The sequence below is a fragment of the Ursus arctos genome, unplaced genomic scaffold, assembly GCF_023065955.2.
Source record: "Ursus arctos isolate Adak ecotype North America unplaced genomic scaffold, UrsArc2.0 scaffold_34, whole genome shotgun sequence".
Lineage (NCBI taxonomy): Eukaryota > Metazoa > Chordata > Mammalia > Carnivora > Ursidae > Ursus > Ursus arctos.
This window is the reverse complement of record NW_026623030.1, coordinates 11,004,101-11,021,172: the sequence shown is the minus strand read 5'-3', so window position 1 is coordinate 11,021,172 and position 17,072 is coordinate 11,004,101. Positions and strand designations below refer to the sequence as shown.

General features: G+C 51.3%; 2 protein-coding genes across 11 annotated transcripts in view; both read left to right on the top strand.

Moving 5' to 3' along the window:
* The first annotated feature begins 363 nt into the window (after nt 1-363).
* NIPSNAP1 (nipsnap homolog 1) lies at nt 364-14,168 on the top strand. 3 transcript variants are annotated; one of them, XM_026484769.4, is made up of 10 exons: nt 364-533; nt 6,934-7,061; nt 7,259-7,304; nt 7,562-7,656; nt 9,346-9,416; nt 9,567-9,707; nt 10,033-10,064; nt 10,411-10,505; nt 11,654-11,737; nt 12,996-14,168. In XM_026484769.4, the coding sequence occupies exons 1-10, from the start codon at nt 442-444 to the stop codon at nt 13,058-13,060; spliced, it is 849 nt and encodes a 282-aa protein (XP_026340554.1). In that variant the 5' UTR covers nt 364-441; the 3' UTR covers nt 13,061-14,168. The 3 variants fall into 3 exon arrangements, with proteins under 3 accessions (XP_026340554.1, XP_057161809.1, XP_057161808.1); XM_057305826.1 differs by having other exon boundaries at nt 400-533; nt 10,411-14,168; XM_057305825.1 differs by lacking the exon at nt 12,996-14,168 and having other exon boundaries at nt 400-533; nt 9,567-12,818.
* Nucleotides 14,169-14,274: 106 nt separating this feature from the next.
* Nucleotides 14,275-17,072, top strand: part of THOC5 (THO complex subunit 5) — a 34,573-nt gene continuing 31,775 nt past the window's right edge. For 2 of the 8 annotated variants that reach the window (XM_026484768.4, XM_026484765.4), the window contains exon 1: nt 14,926-15,031. The gene's annotated coding sequence lies outside the window, so the exon portion shown is untranslated. Of the gene's footprint in view, nt 15,189-15,722; nt 15,839-17,072 lie in introns of all 8 variants that reach the window. The other 6 variants (XM_044378988.3, XM_048221418.2, XM_048221417.2 and 3 more) reach the window with 6 other exon arrangements.

The following is a 17,072-nucleotide window of genomic DNA, read 5'->3' as shown; positions in this document are numbered from 1 at the left end:
CTTGCCCAACTGTCTTAGATTGTTAGGGGTTTGTTCCTTTGATAATGTGCTAAATACTGCCTGTGGATCCCTCCTCCCCTGAAAAACGCACAATTTCAGGGGAGGCCTACTGACTGACCCTCTGCCGCTAATCTTAAGTGCCCAATTAAGAACCGCTAGTGTTCGACGCTCCCATTTTACAGAGGTGGACACTGGGGCCCAGAGTGGGCAAAGGCGTTGGTCAAGGTCACAGTGCAAGTCAGTACTGGAGCTGCAGGGGCTCTAAAGACAGGAAACTGTCTTCAGCCCAGCCTTTGTGGAGTTGGGGGACGCCCGGCGGCAACGCCCACCTGACTGCTAGCTGAAGGAGGCGGGTGAGCCGGGTGGGGCGGGGCTCCCCTAAGCCCCGCCCCGCCGCCGGGTTCGGGGGCGGGACCTTTCTCCAACCTGCGCCGCTCCAACATGGCTCCGCGGCTGTGCAGCATCTCCGCGGCCGCGCGGCGGCTACTGGGGGGCCCCAGGCCCCGCACTGGGGACGTGGCGGCTGCTGTGCGGTAAGAGCCGGGCCGAGGGTTGGGGAGCGGCGCGCGCGCGCGGGAGGTGCAGGGGCGGGGGCCAGGGTCTGGGTCTGGGGGATGGGCAGACTCCGGCTTGGAATCTATGGGTTAGAGGCGGGGGCAAGATCGAGGCCTGGGGAGGAGCTCTCGCCAAAGATTGTGAGAGACGGGTGAGATATGCGCAGGGTCTTTGTCCTAGTGGGTACCTGGCTCTGGGCACAGAATGAAAGATGGGGTGAAAGGGAGGGGCATGTCCTGGGCCCTGGAGAGTGGGAACGGGGCAGAGGGCAGGAGTGGCTCCTTCTTTAGGCCTTTGGGGTGATTGTGAAATAGCAACCCCTGGGGGCTTCTAGGAGAGGCGGCTCCTCCCTCGGGAAGTTCTAGGAGGAAGAGATACGGGGAGCAATGGGGGCACTCCCAAGGCCATGGCTGCACGGACCCTTTGCGCCCCAATCCTGAACAGTACAAGTGGGGCAAAGGAAGCCTGGGAAGGGATGGGAGTTGCCCAAGGTCACTCCCTCCGGTGTCTCGGGGTGGCATTGGGTCTGGGCACACAAGTCTCCTAACAACCACTGCTCTTTGCACCACAACTGGTGGCCTCCTGGGAGAAGGAGGCTGGCTTGGCCATGCGCTCAGCCTGGGCTTTTGTTTGGGCCCTGCTCTGGACTGAGGCAGGGTTTGGCCTCCCTGACCGGGCCTGAGCAGCCCCTCCCTCCTTCGTCTCCAGGGCCCTGTACTTTCCCCATCTCCTCATCACCCTCTAGACACACTTGCCTGTCTCCCCAACTAGCGTGTCATGTCATTTTTCTGTTAATCCAGCCCCTAGAACAGGGTTCAGGATAGTATGCTCAAGAACATATTGCTAAAGAAGTGAAGACACCTGTGTCCCCCCACCTGTGGAAAGGAAGCAGGGGGCCCTCCTGTCCAGCAGCCCAGGCGTGAAGGTGCAGAGTTCTGTTAGTCCTTGCCATGAGCACTGTGCAGCGTGGCTCTTGGACTGTTGGGAAAGAGGAGCCAGGCCTGCGCCCCCACCCGGACTGCCCAATAATTGGGGAGAACCATTCTATCATGGAAAGAGCCTGGAGTTTGTCTGGCACCAGCAAATCTAACTCAGCCTTTCTTAGTGGGGTGACCTTGGGCAAGTCATTTGGCCTCTTAAAGTATCAGATTCCTCATCTGTAAAATAGGAGTAATAAATAGTATGTATCTCATAGAGTTATTGAGGTTAAAAGGCCACATCACATATGTGAGGCTTTTAGCCTCTGGTGAACATGCAACAGATGTTGCCCTTGTTCAGACAGTTTCTTCAGGAACCCCTTATAATATAATCAGGGCTGAAATGGCCTTGGGGAGATCATCTTCTATGAGCCCCCTGTTTTCCAGATGAGAAAATTGAGGCTGGGGATGGGACTTTACTTCCCCAGGGTAGCAGAATCAGTAGGTGGTAGAGCTATTTGTGTGGCAAATATCCAGAGGCCACAAAAGGAGCATGGGACATAAAGGCCACCTGATGCTCCTCACTTACTGGCTTGGATGAGGTGCTGAACCTCCGTGAACCTTGGTTTCCTTTTCTGTAAAGTGGGGATGGTAATCCCTGCTGGGCATTTTTGCAGGATTGCTGTGAAGGCACTTGGATTCATACTTAGCAAGTCACTCAAGAACTGCTTCATAGTACTTAGGCCCTGGTCTCCCTTTGGATACCTAGGAACATCCCCTCCTGCTGACCTTTAGCTCATCCCCTATTTCTCTGGAGTCACTAGAGGGGCAGGCAGTAGTTTTTCTGACCTCTGAGGTTTGGGGGCTGCTGGGGGAGAGAGAGTGTGGGCTTTGAAGTCAGGTGGATGTGAATTAGCATCCTCTTGCCCATTAATTAGCCATCCTTGAATAAGGCACGGGAAAGCCCTGAGCCTCATCCTCCTGAAAAACGTATTGTGAGGATTAGTTCTTAGCACATAGTAATTGTTCAATAAATAGCAGTTGTTACTGTTGCACTAGTAATCCCATGAACAGAACTCCAGTTCTTTTCTTTTCTTCTTATTAAGTAAGCTCTATGCCCGACATGGGGCTTGAAGAGTCACATGCACTACCAACAGCCAGCCAGGCACTCCAGAACTTCAGTTCTGTTAGTTCTCCTGGTGTGTCTTCTCAAGATACACTTCTGGAACAAAGCAGAAACAGGGTCCCTGGGGCGCCTGGGTGGCTCAGTCGTTAAGTGTCTGCCTTCGGCTCAGGGTGTGATCCCAGAGCCCTGGAATGGAGCCCCGCATCGGGCTCCTCTGCTGGGAGCCTGCTTCTTCCTCTCCCACTCCCCCTGCTTGTGTTCACTCTCTCGCTGAGTGTCTCTCTCTCTGTCAAATAAATAAATAAAATCTTAAAAAAAAAAAAAAAAGAAAGAAAGAAAGAAACATGGTCCCTTTCTGCAGTCAGCCAGCTCAAAACAGGAGAGTATTTCAGAATGTGCATGGAGCTGAGCTTCCTAACATATAAATCCAGAGAACATTCTGGAGCGATTTCACGTTGAGGGGGGGCATCAGACTGTTGATCCCTATCGAGAGTGCAAATGTGACATCTACTGAAAAGTTCTCATCCCAGACAAATATTTGTTGAGCAACTCCCATGCCAAAAGCACTGTGCTGTGTACCATGGGGGGATGGGGGGGACATTAGCTAGTGACTTCGGATGTGGCTGGGGAGACAAGAGAGATGAAAACGATGAAAAGCCTGATAGGGAAATGTGAGAGGTGTTTTTGTGGAAGGCGCCACACTGGTGCATCTGGGGCAGCTCCTTCCCATAAATTGGACAAAGCTGTGTTGTGTTTTTCTAGGCCTAAGAGGCATTCTTTATATAGTTGAGATACCAGAATCTTTGGCATTCCTAAGATGACATGAAAAAGGGGGGGGGGATTGGGACTGCTCTAGAGCAGTGATTTTTTTTTTTTAGATTTTATTTATTTGTTTGACAGAGAGAGACAGCCAGCGAGAGAGGGAACACAAGCAGGGGGAGTGGGAGAGGAAGAAGCAGGCTCCCACTGGAGGAGCCCGATGCGGGGCTCGATCCCAGGACCCCGGGATCACACCCTGAGCTGAAGGCAGATGCTTAATGACTGAGCCACCCAGGCGCCCTTAGAGCAGTGATTCTTAAACTTGAGCAGGAATCGGAGTCCCTTGGTGGGCTTGTTAAAAACCCAGATTGCTAGGCCCACCCCCAGAGTTTCTGTTGCCCTAGGTCTAGGGTGGGGCCTGAGAATATCTCAGGTGACATTAATGCTGTGGGTTTCAGAACCACTGGGGTAGTGAATCCTGGCTTTGTGGAAAGCTTGGCAAAGTACATGAGAGCTAGAATTCCAAGTGGAGACATCCAGCCTTTGTTTTGTACACGGTGGGGAGCCATAGAAGACTTCTGAGCGAGCAATAGCATCACCAAAACGGTGCTTTACAAAGATGGATGGGCAGATTAGGAAGAGTGGGGAAGGAGTAGGAGCCGGGAGATCAGTTAGGAAGTTTGGTAGAAACAGTCATACTAGCTGCATTGCCATGTCAGGCCCTTTCTCTAGAAGACCCATCCTAATGCCCCTGTTTTACAGATGAGGCATATCAAGCTCAGAGAGATGAAGCTGAGCTGAGATTAGAACCTGGATTCATCCAGAATCTGTGCTCTTAAGCACTAATTCTGCTGCTGATGGTGGGGAGCGTAAGGGGTCCTGAGCCCTGCATCCACATTCTGAGCCACCCTTTCTCTCATTCCTTACCTTCCAGCTTTTATTGTCTTTAAGCAGCTCTGTCTTCGCTTCCCGCCACTCCTTCATTTATTTCCCACATGCACACTGAGCACATGCCAGGTGCCCAGCAATGTGCCAGGCACTGGGATACATGGGACAGACAAAATCTCTGTCGCTGCGGGGCTGCTTCTAGTGGGGAGACAATAAACAAGGCACATAATCAAAGAAAAAACAAGGTATAATGTGTTAGAAGGAGCTATGGAAAAATAGAGGGCAGGGTGAGAGGGGTTGGGGAGTTCTAGGTTAGGAGACTATTGTGATTTCACTGAGAAAGTGAAATTTGAATTCTTGAGAATGTGAGCCTATGGACACTGGTTTGGAGTTCACACCCTGACCTGGGATCTTGGACAGGTCCCATCTTGGGTTTTACCTGGAGAAAAAATCTTTAGAGAGAGGCTACTCCAGCTTGCTAGTTTGACACACGGGGAAACTGAGGCCTGTAGGCATGAAAGATTAGAGAGTGAGGGGAAGAGATGGGAGCCCACCAGAGCTCCTGGATCCCCCTGCCTTTCCGCCAGAGTAGAGAGCATTCTAGCCCCCCACTCTTTCTCCAAGGGCTCTCCTCCTGGCTGTTTATCTTGGTCAGTACTGATGTTAATAAATTACTCAAAGCCCAGTCCCGGAGCAAAGGTCTTGGCTGACAGTAAGTAGGAGCCACTGTTTTCCCTGCCCCCACCCCTTCCAAGGGAAGCATCCCCTCTACATTCAAACCAAAGGTCAGATCTCTCTGCCAGTGGCTTTGTTGAAACACCTGGTTCTTCCCAGTATGTGCCTGATGCTCCCCCAGGTCGGTGCTCAAACCTGAGGTGGGGGGCTGGCTTTGGAGGAAAGAACTCTGGGTTGGTTCTTGCCTCAGCTCTGCCCCTGATTTACTATGTGACCTTGGGCAAGTTCCTTCAACCCCCTGACTATTTTCTCATCTCAAAACTGGGGATACTAATAGTTCTGAACACAATATCAGCATTACATAGATGCGGCAGGATCATGCTTCTGAGAAGCCGATCACGGATCCCTGACACAGAGGCTGTCCTCAGCGGAAGTATCTATAGCGAAGCCCCCTTATTCTGGTCACCAAATTTCATAGAACCACACTGATGATCTGATGATAATTGTCTTTTGGTTTTTGTTAATGAAACAAATACAGGCACAATGACAGAAAACCTATGAATTCAGAAACACTTAAAATAATTTTTTTAGCTTTACAAAGAACTATAGTGAATAAATAAAAATTTGACCATCTCCCTCTCCCCTCTCCCAGGTAAGCAGTATTAGGTTTGGGACAAATCCTTAATCATCTTTCTCTGTGTTCATACAAATGTTTTACAACTTAAAGATGCTTTTTTTTTATTTCATCAGTCCCAGTGGCTGCTCCATATTTTGGAAAAAAATAATACTTTGATTTGCAAGACAATTTTTATTTTAGTCATAGAAAAAGATTGAAAAAGGAGCGAACTTGCTGGCACTTTAAGGCCCCCGCTGCCAGGCTCCCTGGCTAGAAATCATCCCGCAGGAGACTGGCTTTTCAGGCCTGACTACCAATTATATCACTGCTGCTACCAGGAAGATTTATAGCCTCTGGCCTCCTAAAAATAAGCCCCGCCCCTACCGGGACTTTGTGTGGGAAGTATAGTTAGGTCTGGCAGGACTGTCCCCTGCTCTGAACAGAACACTTCCCTTCCCGTCCCTTTCCTTTCCTTTCTTTCCACCTTAGCCAGGTTCACAGGGTGGCTATTTGTCAATTAAGTGTTGCCTGGATTAATGAATGAATCTTGCCTTGCAATGCCTTTTCATCCCCTCTATCTGCTGTGATCCACTAAATCAGCCCTGGAGATTCAGAGACTGGTCAGATCACCTCCTCTGGAGAGTTTGCCCAGGCTGCCAAAGGCTTGCTCACCTAGGCTCTCCCAAATGCCTCTGGCTATAATTATGTTCCAAAGCCTGCTTCTTCCAGTGGACTGTGACTTCCTCAGGGACAAAGTTTATTTTTCTTTGGCTTCCCATTTGTGGGGGCTGGGAGGGGGCACAGGCCAAGTATAGTGTGAGCACTGGAGAGGACAATGAGTATAGGCTTCTGGCAGAGGGGACAGAAATTGCAAATAAAGCACTGAGGACAAGAGCCTGGTACGTTCGGGGAGGAGCAGATCTGGAGAGCTGGATGGAGGAGACAGCAAGGAGGGCTGGCAAGATAGGTTGGGCTGTTATGGGTTTTGGACATCAGGCAAGGTGGGTTTGGGGTGGATCCTCTTGGCAGAGGGCTGCAGATATGTGCCCCAAGTGGAGCAGATGTGTGCCCCAAGGAGCCCCCTTGGAAGGGGGTTAAGGTAGGCAGGGAGGCTGGAGAGAGGTGGGAGGTGGAGCTGCTTCTCCTGGCCTCCCGAGGCCCTGCAAAGCTTCAAGAAGCAAACTGGGCAGCCATAATCTCAGAAAGGGACCAGGTCTGTTTAGCTGGCTCCAGTGATGTTTTACACTCTGGAGCCGCCACTGGATTCCATGGCCCTATTCCTAGAGATGTGGGTCATCAAGATATCTGAGGGGTCGGGGGGCAGGATAGCTGAGCAGATGGAAGAGCCAGGGCTATCCCCACCTCTTTTTGTCCTCCTGAATGCCTCTGCTCTGCAGTTTCTATTCCAAGGACAATGAAGGTAGCTGGTTCCGCTCCCTCTTCGTACACAAGGTGGATCCCCGGAAGGATGCCCACTCCACCCTGCTATCTAAGAAGGAAACCAGCAACCTCTACAAGATCCAGTGTGAGTGGCTGCTGAGCCAGCCCGCCCTCTCGGGGCCTCTAGGGGCCTGCGAGGCTTCAGCTGGGACACGAGAGGGGCTGGGATATCCTGAGCTGTCCTGGGAGCCCTGGCCCTGTGGGACAACCCCCAACCCAGCTCCCCACAGACACACACACACACCCCTTGTTTCACCTCCCTCTCTCTTTCCTCTATTGCAGTTCACAATGTGAAGCCTGAGTGTCTGGATGCCTACAACAGCCTGACGTGAGCTTCCCCCTCCCTCTGCTTGTCCCATCCCCTGCTTGGGCACAAGACTCCATCCTGGCCCCGTTCTCCTTGCAGAAATCTAGGAGATGTAGATTTCATACTCCAAAATCCTAAGGATGAATTGTCTAGCCTCTGCATCTTACAGATGGGGAGACTGAGGCCCAGCCCTGAGGGCCTGAGTTGGAACCCTTATCTCAGGGGCCCTGGTGGCTGGTGTGAGCCCTCCCCCTTCTCTTCCCCTCCCCATCCCCCAGGGAGGCTGTGCTGCCCAAGCTGCACCTGGATGAGGACTACCCCTGCTCGCTCGTGGGCAACTGGAACACATGGTACGGGGAGCAGGACCAGGCAGGTGAGGTGCCCACCTCCCCCATGCCATTGCCACCCAGCCCAGGTCTCTGGCACCGCTCATGCCTGGCCACCCTCCACTCCCTCTCTGCAGCGGCACTCAGAGGGATCTTTCTAAATGCGGTCCTCATCGGCTCTTCTCACGGGCCTAGGATGCCCTGCCTATAACTTTTCCCTCTTGGTCCTCAGCATGACCTTTATCTCTCTTCTACTGGCCAGCATTCCTGGTCTTGGTAGACTTCCATCCATACACTGTTTTTGGTGTTTCCCTTGGGAAAGAGGCCTTGAAACTCTAGGGTCAGACCGTTTTGCAGATAGGAAAATCAAGGCACAGATGGAGTCAGAAGGAGGTAAGGAATAGGCTGAGGGTGGGAAGGAACAAAAGTCTGAGCTTCCAAACTCCTGGTCAGCCAACTGCCCTCAGCTCTAACCTGCCTAATGGACCCTTGGGAGACCTTCCTCCCTCGGCCCCAGCCGTGCTCCCAGGGATGGCAGACTGTTTCCTTTCTTCTCTTTCACCTTTTTTATTGGAAGGTGTAGTAGTTTCCTAGGGCTGCTGTAACAAAGTGCCAACTGCTGGGTGGCTTAAAAGAACAGAAATCTGTGCTTTCCAGTTCTGGAGCCCAGGAGTCTGCAATCTAGGTGTTGGCAGGGCCACGCTCTCTCCAGACACCCTAGGGGAGAATCTTATCTTGCCTTTTCCAGCTTCTGGCTGGGAATCCTTGGCTTTCCAGCTTATGGATGCATCCCTCCCATCTCTGCCACTGTTGTCACAGAGTGTTCTCCCTGTGTGCCTCTGTCTTCACATGGTGTCCTCTTGGTGTCTGTGTCCAACTCTCCGTTTTCACATGAGGACACCAGTCATTGAATTTTGGGCCCGCCCAGTATAATGGCATCTGCGCTTGATTGCATCTATGAAGACCCTATTTCCAAATAAGGTCCTATTCTGAGGTTCGGGGTAGGCATGAACTTCAGGGGAAGGGGGACACCATTTGACCCAGCACGGGGGCTATGATAAAAAAAATTCAAACAGTACAAAGAGTTTTCAGTGAAAAGCAAGCCTCCCTTCTGCCCACGAGCCCCAGGCCTCCGTTCTCTGCCCCAGAGGCATCTCCTGTCACAATCTCTTGGGTCTCCATTGAGAGATGGTACATAGCTTAGCATCTCTGGATATGTCCCCTACCCTAAACAGATGTCCTAGCACACTGTGCTGCTGGTCTGGTCCTTGGTTTTTTTTTTTTTTAATTCACTGTTTTAGAATATTTCATCTTAGCCTATCAGACCTACTCTCCTTTTGTCCAACCTTTCTGTCATAGGCCTGGTGGTCAGCTTCATGTGTGCTGTTGTGCCTTGGGTGCAGGGACACATCTGATCCTCTTGTGCTATTTAAGGAAAGTTGGGTGGAAATATTATTCCCATTTTCAAGATGAGGACATGGAGCCTGGAGGGGGTCAAAGGCCAGCTGGCAGACCTGGAGCTCAAACCTAGGTCTCCTGGGCTTGTGTCTGGGGTTATCCCCTGGCCAGTGCTATCCTCCACCAAAGCAAAGGGAACTCAGACAGTCCTGGTGCTAAGGAGACCCAGCTGGAGACTTCCCCCCATCTCATATGCTCGTAGCCAGCCTTGGGGTAAGCAGGGCAGAGTCCCAGCAGCCCTCTGACCTGTACCTGCCGCTTTCTCCCCCATACAACAGTACACCTGTGGCGATTCTCAGGCGGCTACCCAGCCCTCATGGACTGCATGAACAAGCTCAAAACCAACAAGGTATGTCGGTGTCTGCTCCACAAACCTCTCTGAACATTGGCTCTGGCTCAGCCCTGTGCTGGGGGCTGCCACCACTAACTACCCCATGGGGACACACTGCAGGGTGGGGGGCTCTTCATGGCCACCATGCCCAGACTGCCTCACCTGCAGGAGTACCTGGAGTTCCGAAAGGAGCGGAGCCAGATGCTGCTGTCCAGGAGAAACCAGATGCTCCTTGAGTTCAGCTTCTGGAACGAGCCACAGCCCAGAGCAGGTCCCAACATCTATGAGCTGAGGACATACAAGCTCAAGGTGCCTCCCCCTCGCCGGATCCCTGCCTGCCTCATGCTTTCCCTGCTGTGGTGCTGCTTTACAGATACCCTGACATGGGGGGGGGGGTCCTGTGCCCTAGCACCTAGACTGGGGCGTCTGGCCTCTCCCTCCCTATGGGCTCAGAACAGAGGTATGTACACACATGCACACATGTGCACACCCAGGTGTGAGTTAGGGCCCCTGAATGAGGCTAGGTGGTCCCTGGGGCTGGGGAGACAGGTCAATTTCCCATCTCCACCTAGCTGTGACATTTGGAATCTGAGATGGGGGCTCATTTCCATTCTTTCCTCTGGTTCTCTTTCAGCCAGGAACCATGATTGAGTGGGGGAACAACTGGTGAGTGGCAGTGCCAGGGGTTGGGGGGACCCTGCCTACCTGCCCTGCCTGGTTCCCTGGGCTGTATGGCAGGGAGCTTGGCATCCTGTGCCCCTCATGGATCCAAGAGAAGGATCCAGCCAGGAGGCGAGGCTCTCCTAGAGGATTATGAGCCCTCCTCTAGTAGTAGAATACCCAGCCCGGCTGTACCTCTGTCACCCCCCCCTTCCCTGATCATCTCTGAGAGCTGAGGGTCCTACTCTGGCTCCTCCCTTGAGGTGTGGCTGAGAAATCAGCCTGGGGACACCTCAGAGGGCCTTTTGCCCTGGCCCTGGCCTCTGTTCCACACTCTTCTTGCTGTCCCTAGGGCTCGGGCCATCAAGTACCGGCAAGAGAACCAGGAGGCAGTGGGCGGCTTCTTCTCACAGATAGGAGAGCTCTACGTTGTGCATCATCTCTGGGGTAGGCTGGGGACCCTCCAGGGGCCCTCTGCTAGTCCCCTTTCCCCACTGTCCCTTTGTATAGACAATGCAAATACATTAGTGCCCTTTAGGAGTTTACATTCTAGCAGGGAGAGATACCACCTTAGACACAAACTAACACAAAAACATAATTTCTAAGTATTATAAATAATAAAGAGGCAAGGAAAAATGATAAACACATGGGAATGGCTTGGATAGACAAAGAAGGCCTCTCTGAGGAAGTAAAATATTAACTAAGCTAAAAGATGAGAAGGAGCCAGCTTGTGAATTGCCAGGGAAGGGCATTGTGAGTAGAGGGAACAACATGTGGAAAGGCCCTGTGGTGGGGAAAAGGCCTTTGAAGCATGCTGAGGAGGCCAGTGTGGAGAGAGTGAAGAGCGGGAGGAGACAGGGACATACCAGATCAGGCTGGGCCTTGCAGCCTGTGGGGATGAGTTGGGATTTATCCTAAATTAAACGGGAGACGGGTGCAGCATTTTAAGCAGCATGACATGACCTGATTTGTGTTCCAGTAGGATTCCTCTGGTCGCCATGTGCTTTGCCAAGAGTGCTTTGTAGGGGAGCAAGAGAGGAAGTGGGGCATCAGGAGATGGTTAAACTAGTTCAGGCGGATGAGTTCAGGAGGATGGTGGCCTGGCCTAGTGTGGTGGCAGCGAGGATGCTGAAAAGGCCACAGGTAGATTCGTTAGTCTCGAGGCGGAGCCAGTGGACCTTGTGGATGAATTGTCTGTGTGGGGTGAGGCAGGAAGACGAGAACTCCAGATTCTTGCTTGAGCAGCTGTGTGTTTCTTACTGTGACCCTAGGCAGAGCAGATTGAAGGGGTCAGGAGTGTAATTTTGGCCCTTGGAAATGCTGAATATGAGATGCTGACACATCCAAGTGGAGACGTCAACGGTTACATGGGTGTGGAGCCCGAGGGAGAGTTCTGGCCTGGAAACAGAAAGTTGGGAGTTGTCAACAAATGTATTGATGGGATGAGATTGTCAAAGCAGACAGTGTTCACTAACAGTTGGAGACATTGAGAAGAGACAGCAGGACAAGGTTTGGGGCAATGAGAGGGGGGCCCTGTGTTAGGCATAGGATCAGCTCCTCTGTTCCCACGGAATGAGCCGATGCCTTTCCCACAGCCTATAAAGACCTACAGTCTCGGGAAGAGACTCGAAATGCTGCCTGGAGGAAGAGGGGCTGGGACGAAAATGTCTATTACACAGGTGAGTGCTTCCTCTGAGGGGGTCAGCCTAGCCCTTGGCAGTCATCTGCCAACAGCCCAATCTGAGGATGGAATCCCCTCTGCAAGGAGATCAAGCCTCACTTGATTGCCTCCAGTGATGGGCAACTTACTCTTAGGACAGTGAGTGGGTTTCTATCCTGGTGGCACACTCCACATGATCTAGGCAGTGGGTCTAGGTGAGCACTCCAGGCGATGAAAACGCAGGCAGTCCCTATGCACTGTGACCTCAGGCTGTTTCCTCATCTGTAAGATGGTGACAGTGATAGTGCCTCCCTCAGAGGGCTGGAGGGAAGATTCTAGGAGCTAAGTTATGAAAAGTGCTTCACCCAGAGTGGCACAGAGGAAGCACACAGCAAATTTTTTGAGGACGTTTTTTGTTTGCTGTGTTTGCCACCTGGCTGGGACCCCTGAGAACCACTTGGAGTTAGGAGGTGTTGATTGAGCCCTCACTGTGTGCCAGGGACTGCGGTGGGTAGGTGGCTAGGGGACACAGAATGAACAGGAGCCTGTCCCTCCCCTTGAAGAGCTTACAGTTAAGCGTCCACACTTACCAGCTGGTGTGGGGGAGGATGCGCTTCCTGAAGGAGTTAGCAGGAGCCTCACTCTTGAAAGTGTGATGTTGAATGATCATATCAGGATCTCCTGGAAGCTTGCTCGAAATGCCAAATCTCAACTCCCACCCCCATCTGCTAAATCAGAGTCTATAGGTAATTTGTATGCATGGTAATGTTTGAACAGCTCTGAGCAAGAGTAAAGAGTCTGACCTCCTGGGTGACCTTGGGCTGACCTCCTGTGGGCTGCAGCCTCCCCATCTGTAAAATGAATCAGTTGAACTAAATCAGTGTTTTTCAAACTTAGCCACTTGAGGACACCCTCGTAGCTTTTGTCCTACCAGTATACTAGGGCTATAATTATTTTCTTGATATTTTTCTTTAAATCCCCTACTTTCTTCTATACCTAGCTTTGTTTTAAGCAATATTATCTGTGAAATCAGTTTTTGCTATGCCACTTATTCTTTCACATCACAGGAACATAAATATATAATTATGAAAATAGAAAAATGTTGTATCTCGGCAACACCCAAATCCCCTTTTATCCCACAATTGGGCACTCTCCATTCCAGGAGGGCAGTGGGGCTTTCCCCATCTCAGCATCCCAGGCCTCCTCTTCCTTCAAAGTCCACTTTTGGGGTTGGCTTACCTTTGCATCCTCTGTGACCTCTGCCTCTCTTTCCACAGTCCCATTGGTGCGACACATGGAGTCTCGCATCATGATCCCATTGAAGATCTCACCTCTCCAGTGATGCTGCCTCTGCCTCTGCCTCCTTCCCCTTCTCCCTCAGGGCAGCCGTGGACAGAGGAGCTCCCAGTCCTGCTGTCTTGGTTTTCTCTTGGATCTGGGAAGACTCTGGGGGTTCATGCTCAGCTCAGACAAGGGGAAACTGAAGGATGACAGGGTTCTGAGGACTTGCAGCTCTGCCCAGACCCTTCCCCTCCTTCCCTGCTCCCCCCGTCCCCTGTGCCGGAAGCAGTTTTTAGTTTCTCTGAATGAAGAACAGCAACATTTTGTGTCTTCTCACGTTTCCCCCTAAGATTCCTCATCTCAAGGCCACCGGTCTCCGGTTATCACCATGGAAGCCCTGTGTTTAGCTTTAGTTGTGCAAAAGGTAGTGTGTTGAGTGGTTAGAGAGGAGGTGGGAAGGGAGGAGGTCAGACCAGGCCTGACTCTCTGGAATTCCCTGGTCTCCACTGGGCCACCCACTTGCTGGATAGTCTGAGCCAAGTCCCTCCTGTCAGGGAAAAGCCTAAAACTGCCTCAAGAAGTAAAGGAGGAAACCTTCAAGTTAGCACAGTCGGGGTGAGGTCCTACATATTCCACTCAGGCTGGGAAAAGGGATGGGAGCTGGGAAGGATCTGGGTCACAGAATGGGACATGAACCTAGAAGGTAGAACGGAATTCATAACTTAGATTTGAACTGCAGAATTTGGAATATGAAATCAGGAATATAGAACAGAGGTTACAGAAGACCACATGGGGAGGGGTTCTTAATACAAGACAGTTGGAAAGAGGCTCATCTCTTTCTCCTCCCTACTTGAGATTGAGAACTTGACTGTTTAGTTTCAGCCCTTCTGTGTAGGGAGAATCTCCTGCCCTTTTTCATTCCTGCAGGTGAAGTAAAGGGTCAGGGCCTGTATTTTCCTCACCCTGCATTCCTTTACTCTCTTCATATTCTATCAGCCCAACCCCCATTCTACTAGGCCACTGGATATGTGGAGTGGGGTTAATGACTTTGGGAGCCTCCTCGGTGATCCCTACACCTCATGAACCTCTAGGTCGCTTGATTCTGTCTCCCTTTCAGGAAAACTTGTGCTGGAGTCACTGATGGAACCAATTAAATATTTACTATAAAACACTATGTTTTTTCTTTATCGACAAGGAACTTAGGCAGGTGTTACAGGCAGGGCCAGTTTCCTAGTTCCACCTGGCTGATTTACTTCCCTGGCCCTGCGTTGTGTTCCCTGAGCTACAGGGGAGGGCCTCCCCCCATGGCAGAAGGCATTCAGGACGTTAGTGTTTCTACCTCCAGATAAGTAGAATGTACACCAAAAGTCCTGAACTCTGTAGAATTCGTACCAGGGGTAGAAAACTTGAGGCTGTCAAATGCTGCATTAGAGTTGTGACTCTGCTGTAAGCAAATGGAGAAACTATTGATGCATCCGTGGAAAAAAACAAGCGTTAAGGGAATGAATGCCTTCCCTGACTTGCTGCCTTCACTAGTGTAGGATGTTTGGGCGAATATAACAATGGTTAAAGATACAGGTTATGAAGGCAAATCCACAGGGGTTCGAATCTCGGCACTACCGCGCTCTCGTGTTATCTTGGGCATACGACAAACTCATTCAACTAATAATAGTAGGCAGAGCGCCTACTAGCTGCAGGACGTTGCTTTAGGCGCTGAGGAAAGAGTACACGGGGCAAAGAATCTGCCCTTGCAGCCTCAGTTTCTTGGTTTTAGAGGGCAGCGTGGTGGTGTTGGCGCCTGGTTCCCACCCTGAGAACTCCACAGCCGCGGCCTCCGCCGCTCCCACGCCGCCCAGTCGCCGCTTGCCCCACGCGCCGGCTGCCCTTCGGGGCCTCTGCGCTTCGCTTCCGGCCTCCGCGCTTCGCTTCCGGCCAGCCACTCTTTCCTTCCGGTTCTCTATGGTGTACGGGAAGACGTCTCTCAGCCGCCGGAAGTGGCTAGCCTCCCGCGACCGGTTCGGGCTTCCGAGCGGTGAGGAGTGGGCCGGTCGGAGGGGCGGGGCTGGGTGCTCTGGGACCGAGGTGCAGACCTCCGGGAGGGCGTCCCCAGGCTGGGGGCCGACCCGAGTTCTCCGTGCGCACTTTCCGGGATTCCCAGCCGTTTGGCGCCGCGTGCTCCGTCTCTTCAGGTGAAAACGTTGGCTGCCGCAGCGTCGAACCCCACATGGTAGCCTTTAGGTGACGACGATGATGTTGATGTCGAAGGTGGTGGTGACAATAGCTCACATTTATTGTGTGCTGACGTGTGCCAGGCTCTCTTTACTGGGTTTCCGAAGTCAGGATTTCCCGCATTTCAGCCTTTCGCGTCCCAACTTTGTGGGTTTTGCCCAGTTTACCGTTTAAGACTCTGCTAAAGGGTTTTAATCGAGTCACCTTATACTTCTTAAACGTAAATTTTCTTTAAGAGAAAATTTTAAGTCTCTCCCCTAAATGGAGACTTGTCCTATGCAGAAGGTAACGATAAAAATTAATATATGTAACATGAAAACATTGTTAATTTTGGCTAGATTTCATTGTCTAAGGCTCTGAGACACAGTCCGCTTGTTAACAAAGGGACACCGATGTTCACAGATGTTAAAGACAAACTAGGGAAATGAGATGTTCTCCTTGAAGCAATCAGAAGTTTCTAAAAAGAATTGAAAAGGGATTAACTTACTCCTTAGGTGTTCAGCATTGTTTCAGATCACCCGTGTACCATCTAAGGCCTCACTCCTAGGTCATCTTCATCACCTTCCCCAGCAGAGTGCCTCCTGTGTCAATGTCCACAGCAACCCCTGAGGTAGGGACTCTTACTCTCGTTTGATCTGTGAGGAAGTAGGCCGAGAGAACAGTGAAGCAACTTGTCCTAGAACTCATGGCTGTAAAATAGTAGAGTGGAGACTCCAACTCAGGGCTTCTCGGACTCACTACCATGAGCCATTGTTTCCTTCAGTAAATGTGGGTGACAGATTTGCTGGGGTTAGGGGGATAGTGCTGCCCACCTGAGGGGGCTCTGGTGCCATCTAGGAGAGGTAGCAGAAGGAGGATGCTTTGTGACCCTGGAGCCCCATGCAATGTAGGTTCTATTCTTTTAAATGTTAGGGCCAACCAGAGAGTTGATGGCATTGCCAGGTGAGATGGTAGCAAGACACGCTGGTGTCACAGTAATGTAGTTGTCAAGAGCACTGATGTGGTGTCAGGTGGACCCAGGCTTTAGCATAATAGCCGTGTGACCTTCGGCACTTCATTCACCTTTCAGAACCTCAATGTTGTCATCTATAAAAGGGTACTTGTTCTTATCTGAAAGGTTTCTTATAAGGATCAAGTGAGAACATACCCTTAAAGTGCTTAGATCAGGTCCAGCTTGCAGTGATCAATCAATACTATTGGGAATGGGTATATATGCTAGGCTGAGGAGTTTAGTCAGGGATATGATTGTGGTGCCTTTACAGGAGGTGGAGCTGGAAAAGATGAGGTTTTTTTGGATAGGCTGTGGGATGATTCCCCCCTTAGAGAGAGAGAGAGAGAGTGCTCGCAGTGGGGGAGGGAGGGTGGGGAGCAGAGGGAGATAGAATCTTGAGCAGGATTTACACCTAGGGCAGAGCCTGATGCAGGGTTTGAACTCACAACCCTGAGATCAAGACCTGAGCTGAGATCAAGAGTCAGCTGAGCCACCCAGGTGCCTCATTCCCCCTTTTTATTTATTTATTTTTTTTCTTTTCTTTTCCTTAAAGATTTTATTTATTTATTTGACAGAGAGAGAGACAGCCAGCGAGAGAGGGAACACAAGCAGGGGGAGTGGGAGAGGAAGAAGCAGGCCTCCAGCAGAGGAGCGTGATGTGGGGATCAATCCCACACCACCAGGATCACGCCCTGAGCCAAAGGCAGACGCTTAACGACTGAGCCACCCAGGCGCCCCCCCCCTTTTTATTTTTTAAAATATTTTATTTATTCATTTAAGAGAGAGGGAGAGAGTACAAGCATTGGGGGAGAGGGAGAAGCAGTTTCCCTGCTGAGCAGGGAGCCCAACAAGG

Excerpts from the sequence above, each read along its gene's own strand:
- NIPSNAP1 (XM_057305825.1), top strand. The coding sequence starts at position 442 with ATGGCTCCGCGGCTGTGCAGCATCTCCGCGGCCGCGCGGCGGCTACTG. Across the intron at positions 7,305-7,561 it reads GATGCCTACAACAGCCTGAC|GGAGGCTGTGCTGCCCAAGC; the intron begins GTGAGCTTCCCC and ends CCCATCCCCCAG. Across the intron at positions 7,657-9,345 it reads CGGGGAGCAGGACCAGGCAG|TACACCTGTGGCGATTCTCA; the intron begins GTGAGGTGCCCA and ends CCCATACAACAG.